This window comes from Diadema antillarum, unplaced genomic scaffold (assembly GCF_040938485.1).
Source record: "Diadema antillarum isolate AM-2024a unplaced genomic scaffold, OU_Dant_1.0 scf00000093, whole genome shotgun sequence".
NCBI lineage: Eukaryota > Metazoa > Echinodermata > Echinoidea > Diadematoida > Diadematidae > Diadema > Diadema antillarum.
In genome coordinates, this window is record NW_027270982.1 from 1,328,016 (window position 1) to 1,338,550 (window position 10,535).

General features: G+C 37.6%; 1 protein-coding gene across 2 annotated transcripts; it reads right to left on the reverse strand.

The window, feature by feature from the left end:
• Nucleotides 1–1,176: 1,176 nt before the first annotated feature.
• LOC139718389 (uncharacterized) lies at nucleotides 1,177–9,771 on the reverse strand. Of its 2 annotated transcripts, none has more exons than XM_071629860.1 (4): nucleotides 9,704–9,771; nucleotides 4,600–4,880; nucleotides 3,746–3,877; nucleotides 1,177–2,573 (listed from the first exon to the last, which is right to left on the reverse strand). In XM_071629860.1, the coding sequence occupies exons 1-4, from the start codon at nucleotides 9,708–9,710 to the stop codon at nucleotides 2,427–2,429; spliced, it is 567 nt and encodes a 188-aa protein (XP_071485961.1). In that variant the 5' UTR covers nucleotides 9,711–9,771; the 3' UTR covers nucleotides 1,177–2,426. The 2 variants fall into 2 exon arrangements, with proteins under 2 accessions (XP_071485961.1, XP_071485960.1); XM_071629859.1 differs by lacking the exon at nucleotides 9,704–9,771 and adding an exon at nucleotides 7,995–8,234.
• Between the last annotated feature and the right edge of the window lie 764 nt (nucleotides 9,772–10,535).

Genomic DNA, 10,535 nt, shown 5'->3' on the forward strand with positions numbered 1-10,535 from the left:
TTTCATCAGTTCTGATATAAGTCTATAACAAGATACTGAAAGTATGTAAGATGAAAGAAGGTGAGGAGAGAAATAGAGAAAATGGAAAAAATCTATGGAGAGCAAGCAGGGGCCTGTCTTATAAAGACTTGTGATAGAACTCAATCGCAATTTTTTTGAGAGCTTCAATGCAAGTTGCGATTGATTTGGGGACTTGTGATTGATTTGAAGGCTTTATAAGACGGGGCCCAGGAGAAGTTAAGGTGCATTTCGACATTACCACCATTATGAACCAAGAGAATGATGTGTATGTCAGTTGTCAATGATTGGTGCGTATAGATGCATAGTGAGGGAATGAATAACTTCTTGTAAAAAGTAGGGAAAATGGAACAAGGAAAGAATGACAAACATTTACATATGAATATAGTATGTATAATATCATATATATTATATGACTCACGAAGGTAAAATTACAGCAAAGTAGGTTGTTGTTTTTTTTCAAATGAAAATGAGAACTAAACAAATTATACAAAAACGTATAAGTATAATCAATATAATTGGTGTATAAACGTAGCATAAAAAATAGAACGCGAAATTCAATAAAAGTGACCCATCCAAATACACGCGTCCACGGATAGAATATAAAAGGAGATCATTTCCATACAGTACGTTGCCGATATCCTGTAATGCACTCCTTTGTTCAGAAGTGCACATCCCTCCACACGTTAAAAAAGAAAGACTTTGATTTAACCTGATTTCAGCGGAAGGAATTAGTGAATGATAATATATACATAATCCATACACGTAAGACTGCAGGTGCAGGGCGCCTGCGAAAAGCAGTTTTGTGCAGCTGAATTATAGGTCAGCCTCACAGAATAATAAAGGATGTACTTATTTCAAAAAAAAAATGAATAAATGGAAAAACAATAAGACACCCTGCCGTGAGTAAACAGAAATGATTGTGAATCTTAAAAACACTGTTATGGAATAAAACTGTTATCTCTATTTTTTTTTTTGTACCACGTAGAGTGGACATGAATGTGTAAATTTAGAAAACAACTAATGGGTGCACGTCATGAATCCGATATCCACGAGTCATGAACTTAACAGTTATTAAACCCACGAGCCCAACACTAGACATTATAAGGCCCATGAGTCCGACACTGGAGGCAAACCAAGGGGGGGGGGGGAGGGGTCAGGTTGCAGGTCTGAAAACCTGTGGCACCATGTATCATTAATATCATTATGGCAATTCAGAAGTGATTTGATGAAATTCCATTCCCTGTTGTCATTGGTACAACAATGCTCTATAGCTTCTACGATTTAAAAAAAAATGATACGATCACTTTTTATTTTACTCTTTGTTTTTCGGATACACAAAGGCTCTAAACCAACTGATTCATAATTCACTATCTAGCCCTGGTTGTAAAAGAGTATTAGTGCAGATCCTTCTGAACCTGTAAAACGCTTTTAAAGATTTTTTTTTTTGATTACTTGTGTTGACATACTGACATAGTTGGATTTCCTTGTGTCATTGATTCCTTGTATCAATGTGCAACTTTTTAACATTCGTCTTAAACTATCTTATAGTGCCTGAGCTCTCTGCTCATCCGATCATCTACTTGATGAACTTCGTTGCGATATATAGTGACTGGATAATTCATACATACGAATGATAATGACTAACCAGTGTTGTAGAGGTCATAGTTACCTTATAATTTAAGAGATAATTTCGTTCTTTATCAAAGGTTAGTCAGTTTCGTAGATCGATTTTTTTTTCTTCAGAATATACATAATGCAACAAGTTTGGTTTGAAACTATGTATACATTTTTTATACTTTGTTTATTAGCCCTAAAAATTTCATCGTGCAGTCAATATGCTTTCACTTTTCTAGTATAATTACAGAGCACTTGACTAACCGCTTTCAGAAAGCAGGGGTAATAATTACTACCGTTAACATCCTATGTCAGTATCAAGTTGATCGAAATTGTAATCTTCATGAAAAATGAATATTTGTTGAATACCCTTTACATTTTCTTTATATTGTTGTCCACACATGACGTCATATAACCTCTGTAGTCTCCTCATTCAGCGGTACCAACAGGAAAACTTTAACAATTCATAACCTTTGCATTGATTGTCCGATTTTCCTCAAACTTTCACTGATGTGTTCTACTAATGTTGCTGCTTTCACCCAATCCACATTTCTCTTTGGGTTTTGGTTTCCTTTAATTGACATAATAATTCTTAATCACTGCTGCATGGCAGCTTTTCCTAGCTCCAGTTTCTTACTCAGCACTAGCTGGACTGTCCGGCATCATTGCTACAACTTGAAATCGCTTATTTAAAAAAAAAAAGGGGGAGGGGGAGGTGGGCTTTAGGCTGAGAGTAGGCTTGGGCCAGGTTGTACACGTTTTCGAGAAACCCACCGAGCTCAAGGAGAACACTAATAACTGAGAGCTACGAATCGTAGCACAAGGGAGGCCCCAATCAGAACGAGGCCCACGACGACGCCGCAAGTAGATAACGACCTCGACGTGCTCGCAGCCCTCCGCGCTCCTTCTGTGTCGCCTGCCATGTGCAAACGCCTAGCCTGTGGAATTCAACAAATCCAGCGATTAGGGAAAGGAAATGATGTATACCACCATATCAACAACAACAAAGAGGCAATGCGATGATTAGAGTGATGATGATGTAGGAAATATTTTCAACTGGAACTACCTCATTATGTTTATCATTGCTACAAACAGTTGGACACTTTCCCTTGCGAAAAAAAAATATTTAATTTTAATATACATTAGCATAATGAATAATTGTGTTTGCACGGTGTTCGTGTGTTAATACCTGTATTAACACACGAGTCATGGAATAACCATGTTATGCAGGCAATCGTGGTGAGTTGAATTTCCCACAGAACGTCATTGCATACTCGAAGAAAATTGTTTAAACTGTCAGTATTGGAAAGACATTCATTCGCACATAATGTGCTATTCTTTATAACTTCTTTAGGCCCTGCCTCTTTTATACTTGTATACTTTGTATATTGTGCATCACCTTTTGTTCAATGACAATGTAGTGATTGAACTGGATCAATTTCTCGCACATCCCATAGGCATAATTGAGTTGGATGTTGATGAATAATGTCATAATGTATGTAATAAGGATTGCTCAAACCTAAACATGACCGACAAGGAATGACATATGAGTTTAATAATAAAAAAAAACACCAGGTATCTACAGAATTGAGAATAGAAAGAAAGAATGTCAACAAAGTCACATGTAAGCATATTATGAATTGAAAATATCTGTTTCTTTCACATTCCGCCGGCAAAATAAAGCGTAATATTTTCAGAGTATTTTGATGTTCGCTGCAATAAGGAAGGATCAAAAGACCATTCATTCTGTAATTTCATGCATATAAGATACGGAATCTGCGATGAACTAATGCAAAAAGAAAGAGATAGAGAGAGAGAGAAGAGAGAGACAGAGCGAGACAAGGAAATTACAAGAAACATAAAAGAACAACCAAAATAAAATCATGAGAGTATGATATATTCTCTATTGTTTTTTTTTTTCGTTTAATACTTTAAATGCTGCGCATAGCAGGAATTTATTCCAGTCGCCCACCCTTCTGGCAGGTTTAACGCTTCGATAAATTTACTCAGATTTATCTTTCGACAAAATAAGACGTACAGTTGATCTTAGAGAACGTCCTTTCTAATACAGACATCAGACCTATTACAAAAAGAGAGAAACAAATCTCACCTCCTGTGACTTCACAATAGCTATCAAACCGAACACGAAGCAGCAGCAGAGGGTAACAAATATGGCGCACTGTAAGTTATCATCTGGCATCGGCTGCACTTGCCGTATGATAGTCACCCCTTGTGGTGCGGTCTGATGGAAACGTAAAACAAGCAAAAACAAACAGGTCAGTGAGGAAGATCACATGTCGACAAAAAACATCCCACCTTTTTAATTTTCACTGAGAATGTGTAATCAAAAATTGAGTGCAGGTTATAGTCGATGTCTAATTTTAAGGAATTGTAACACAACCCCAAAACAAAGCAAAACAAAGCAAAGCAAAAGATGAACGCTACTAATACGAAAACGCTCGAATCTAACAGTGTGAAGATGATTTCACACTGTGGTGTGGTTTTCACAGAGTGGTCACATAGTAATGCTTTATTTCACATTGTGATGATATTTTACACTGTGTTCACAATGTGTTCACACTGTGGTTCTCACACTGTGGGACACTGTGTTCTTGCCAGCAGGGAATATGGACTAAGCTCCGTTTAATGATTTGGAGATGTGAAGTAATGATGAGAAGCTTCAAAGGGATAAATTCTTGAGTCTTACATAAGTTCAGGTGAACATGAAAACAATATCGATATAAATCATATCAATATAAAAATATCAATGTAAAAATTTTAATGAGTTTGGTGATTTAGTATATATTAGGCAGCTGAAAAAAAAAGTATGTATGATTTTGTTATGACCACGATGAACCAATTGTTCATAAGAAATGTATAATGTAGCAATATCTGAACTAATATGAGTGCTTCATTTATTGTTGCTGTCGGAAATTCAAGAAACACACGATGTAGCATGCTTACAACAACAGTATTCATCCCTGGTTGAACATTCATATGGGGATAGCTTGTTTGAACTGTATATTGCCCATGCACAGTGCTCGCTCCGACCGGAGCGGTGCCTGGTGCCAAAGGTACACTGGAGTAGGGAGCAGGTGGGTACGGGACTGGGTTGGTCGACCCCGGAGGATATGGCAGCTGGCTCTGCTGTGGATACGGTGCGGGCGGCTGAACGGTCGTGGATGTTGCAGGGATGGTAGCCACGCCATGCGCACCACTGGTTGCTTGCTCATAGGATGGAGGGGCTGAAATCACAGCAGTATAATTGAAAGTGGGACGGAAAATAAGGTGAGAAAGTTTACATAAAAGCATGATGAAAACTAATGACCAATAAAATTGTCTGTAAAAAGAACACATGTCATTTACAAATTACTCTTTTGTAGTCAGCTTTCTTTCTTTATACAATACATGCTGTTTCTTTCTCTATGGGCTGTGATGTCATCTCTATTGATTTGGCCTACAACGCAGAACACATTCAAGATGTAACTTTATCTAAGACCTATGCGTCTTTCTGGTCTGAAAGTAAAGAAGCTCCTATGTTATAATGTGTCACTGGTAAAGGTACAAATGTGCGAAGTTAAACTTTTTTTTTCTGAGAGCGTATACAAAATCACAAATATAGGAACAACAAGTGTTACTGGCTCTCCTTTTTTTCATATACTACAGCCTGCCACACACACTGACAGTGATCCACCGCTCATTATTTGAATTGTCATGTTGAGTGCACTGGTATACGATTTCGTACGAGGTGTCTACAGATGGGGCGCTCTATTCAACGAGGCGAAGACGGATATTTTAAGCTCCTCATGGTTCATCAAATGCGATTTTTTCCCCCTTTGCACTAGTATAGAGGCCGTTCACTGTTCATCTCATACAATTTACACCTCAGACGTCAACAGATGTGATTTACGCCGGTCTTTACAGAAACGGCAACCATTTCCCCCCTTTTTTCACGAGAGGAAAATCGTTGTACAGGCGTACGAGGAAGAGATCGATTGTTGACACGTCTTTATGTGAGTATGCCTACATACCCAAAGCAAAGAGCGTTATAGCATATTTATATGCACATGTTTTCAGGGTATTGTTGACATTATTGCCCCCCCCCCCCACCCCCTCTGCGGGGTTCAACTCCAAGCTATTCTCTGATGAGCTTGTTTCGAGAATTGTAGCGTGCCAAGAGTTGACACGGTTGAGATCCCCACAGCAATCAAACTTCGCGAATAAATCTTCTTATGGAAAAAAAAAAATCTCTCGTGGTGAACAGAAATTAGTCTATCTTGAATAGGACCATGCATCTGACAAGTATGTAACTTTCTAAATGTTACTTCAGTTCACCCAGTGTCTTGTTCTTCCCTATTATCCGAGGAACAATGAGCTGGATCTTTTTAAAGACCACTCAGAATTGCTATTACCACCTGCACTTACCCACAACAGTAGTCGATTATGTTCCTTTTGTATAAAAATGTTTCTGACAAGTTTTTGACGTACCAATAAATGGTATGGCATATAATTGTGTCGATATAATTGTTCAGCTCAGGTGTTACATGAAGATGATGTTACAGTTGGAATATGTCTGAGGTGGGACTAAACAGCTTGCAGAAGACTTAAGAAAAATGTTTATAAATATCATATGATTCATATTTTGATGAAGTATAGTGATTATGTACAGACCAACAGGCATGTACAGAGGTCAACATACATTTAATTGGACGGGTCATTTAAATGAATTATCTGTGCTTTCACATTTTCAGGAAGTCTCATAAACCAAAACTTCTTCTCTAGTGCATCTTTGGAAGAAGCGAGTAACTTTATTGATAAATGTTGTTTCAGAATGTCACAACTAAATTCATACAATTGCAGACATCGAATGTAATACACTTGTAGTCTTCTCACACTTGTAGTCATCTCAGCGTCTTCATAAGATTTCCTTCATATTTGAACTTGAATTTGCTTTTTTTGTTTTGGTTTTTTTGTTTGTTTGTTTTTTGTAAGACAAGACAAAACGGCTGGATAACCCATATTCAACTACTGGTCTTTCACGGGTACCAGTTGTACACTTGTACTTTATTGTGTGTATTTGGGGCAATGGACCACTGTATAGCGTTGATAAGCGTCTGCACTTTGCGATGAATGAATGAAGTGTGCGTGGGTTTTCTCTGGTTGTCCCTGATAAAAGCCAGTTACTTGAATGCAATATTGTGTTGTACTCTGAGAAAATTAACTTTTCAAGTTTTCCAGGCTTTACACATCAGTTTCATGCATGCAGATTTCTTTTTGTTTCTGCTTATTTATTCACTTCTTCTAAATATTCCCAACACAAGAGTAATGGACAGGTGTCAAAATCAAAGAGTGCTATGGGACTGAGCCGTGAGTCGTAAATTACGAATTGATGATCTGTGTCCAAGCCGCGGTTGCAGACCAATATCATTAATTGAACGCAAAAACAGTGATACACACGCATGATCGATATATTTGTTACCCACGCCGATGAAAATCGGCAGGGGGTTGTTTCAATATATATTTTACTTTGCAGCTCCTTCCGATCTTCACGATAATTCCTTGCTTTGGAAGCTGTGTCAACTTAACAAAACATATACCAGTATAAAGTAGTAATATTCAGATGAGACATCGCTTGGCGTTAGCCTGGTTTTGGTAGCTTTTCAATACATTGCACGAGAAGATACTGAGAAATATGATTCTAATCATAAATCAAGCAGGCATTGTCAATGAGGCACTTCCGTTTCGGCAGTCTCCATAACGTGGCAAAGAGACAATGCCTTGTCTATGCAAACATTCCCATTGTCTCAAATTTCCTCCGGCTTACGTTAGTTAGTGTTCACCATTTGCTAATAATTGAGCTGTTATTTTCGCGTACAGATATTTTCGCTAATGAGTTGGTTACGGACATTTTCGCGAGATATTGATTTCGCGATTAATGACACTGAGGTAAAACAAGGTTATCGTATAAGAGCACTGATGTCTGTCACCTCGAGATATTTTCGGGTGTTGTTTAATTCGCGATTCATCAGTGATTGGCGAAATTCGCGAAAAGTATACCCTCGCGAAAAGTATACCCTCGCGAAAATAACAGCTTATAGGAATATACAGCGAAGTTTGTTTTGTGTATGGATGGAGAAGCAGTAGTCAGTGCGCTGTCCAACACAGTTGAATTTAGATGCTAGTACCACCGCCTCTCTTCATTTTGTTGTGAAATGAGCAACGTGCTGATAAAAGTTATTATAGTCAATAACAAATCTCACATGATAGTATGTGTATAACTCTAAGAATTTGAGAGAAGTCGTGATAATTCTTACTCACAATAACGAACTAGGTGTAAGAGGTTTTATCGAAGAGCTTACCTGACATGTTTGACAGAGAAACTGTCGATACCTCTCTGACAGAGTGTACAGTACACCAGAATTTAAAAGTTTTTGTACAGCGCAACAGTTCCTGTTTCTCTGCTCTTGGTGGTGTTTGCGCTAAAGCAGGAAGTCGACATGAACTTCACGTTTAGTAATACGTTTCATGCAATGAAACCAGACCCGGAGCATATTGCACATTAAAGATTAATACCAACGGGTTTTCCCGACCTTTGAATGCGTTCGCTCATCCATCAGCAGACGTATTTGCACAATATTTGAGTGATCATTGAGAAGTCTTTGTGTTAGTGAGAGAGGGAAAGAGAAATCTGGCATTAGGGCTAGATTTTTGTTTGTTGTGCGTGCGTGTGCGCGTGTGCGTGTGTCAAACCGCACACAATCGTTTTCAGATATTTTTATTATTCTATCGAAGAAATATTAATTGTTATTTCTGCATCTAGACTGTTTCCTTTTCCTTCTAGTGAACATTATGATAAAAGATGATCGTGTGAATTTATGGCTACATACCTGACAATTCTTGTTATTGCCTACTTGTATTACAGATGCCATATTGTCGTCAGGGTTACAAATGTCAGAGGTAAGCATTTCAGCACTAATGCGAATAATTACAGAAGGTAAAAATCCCCAAAATAGATAAGCTATTTTTGTATCAATACGCCGTGTATTACTACATGAGGTCGCCATGTTGTCCATTCTATGGATGAAAGAACTGTCTGCAGGCAGTTGTTAGCTTTATCTGTTTCACAATTACTAAACTGGAAGGTAATCAAGAGTTATAGAATCAAAACTTAATTGTTCATTGAGAGTAGTATACAACAAGAGAAAAGTATATTTCACCTTCGATATTTTCCGCTGACATTTTACCTAGGAGGTTTTTATCATTGTCATTTTCCTCAGTTTTTACCTGTGACATTCTTAACCTCCGAGATTTATATCTAAGACGTTCATACATTATATGTACGCTTAACATTTTCACCGACATTTTCACACTTTACATTTTTACCCGTTTCATTTTTATCTCTGACGACGTTTATCATTTTCACCCTTGATATTTTCCCCAGCAGGCATTTTTTTTCATCGCTGAAATTTTTACCCCAAACCGATTTTTCATATTATACACTTATTATATTAAAACCTCATATACAGTAAGACAGTCATAATCTGATTTGTGTGTGTGTGTGTGTGTGTGTGTGTGTGTGCGTGCGTGTATGTGTTGTGGTGTGTAACGTAAACAATAAACAAGACACTTCCAGCCCCATTTTCCTTAAAAATTGTGTTGTAACTGTCTTTTTCCTGTATTATTATGTCAGCATTATCAATATTTTTTATCTGTCATGTTATACGAAGATATACTGGACAATCAACTCTAATGCTGTGGTGAGAAGACAGTGCGATGCCTATTCAAAAATACCATGTCCAAAACTTTCGCTTGACTGACATTTGTAATCATTTTATCACAGCGATATACAACTGCAATTTGCTGCAGTAAAAGCCTCTTAAACTTGACCTAATGTTGTCAGTGTGCCACCGCAATTAGTTCAGAGCAATTTCGATTTCAGTAACGGTCTCTTTATTTTGATGTACACAGAGTCCTTTGACTTTACCAGTATTAACGTTCTAAATGGAATAATCTTTATTCTCTTCCTAAAACAGAAGTCAGGTATTTAAGTGAAAACTGTGATCCTTACCTGACATGGTTGCCAAAAACCGTCGATACCTTTCTTACAGAGTAGACAATGCAATCAAGAAGTCATCGCGCAGAGCAACTAGCTGCTTTTTGATTGGGGTGCCTGAGCTGAAGCAAGAACCGTCGGAAACATGTAACATAATTGATAAGTGGTGCTTTAAAAAAAAAGGGGGGGGGGCATGCCCCAATGCCCCAATGTTGAAATACAGGTCTGCTAAACTTTGAACGTCGTATTTGCTCGTCCACAAGCAGTATGTTGAATGACGTCAAACATTTTTGTTTTTCCGCTGGGTGTGTGCGTTTGTGCGTCTGTGTATGAGTAAGATGAACCGAAATGTGTGTGTGTGTGTGTGTGTGTGTGTGTGTGTGTGTGGATTTGCCCTTTTAGAGGGAAAGCCAGTATGAGAACAAACTGTTGAATCTTCAAATTTGTCTAACCATCGGTTTGTTTGCTAGTTTCCATTCTTGAAAGAAGGGAAGGGACGTACATTCCTCTCTGTATCACGCATATTACGTATAATGTAGATTTTTACAACCAATATTTTCCAACTTATCAGCTGATTTACCAGCATTAAACATCAATTTCAAAATAGAAATTAGTATATCGTCTTAAAAACAGAACATTTATAATGAAACAAGTGTTACTCTTCTCAACGATTATAAAACTCACAAAAAGTAAGGCTTATGTTATTCCATATCGTCCCATTTACAAATTGACGAGTCTTTTACAAATATAATTTCGATAAAGGAATTTTATTGAGGTATTCGTGTCTCGCAGTCATAAGACTGAATTGTACATAGAATTACATCGTAAAAGAGACAACATGGATTAC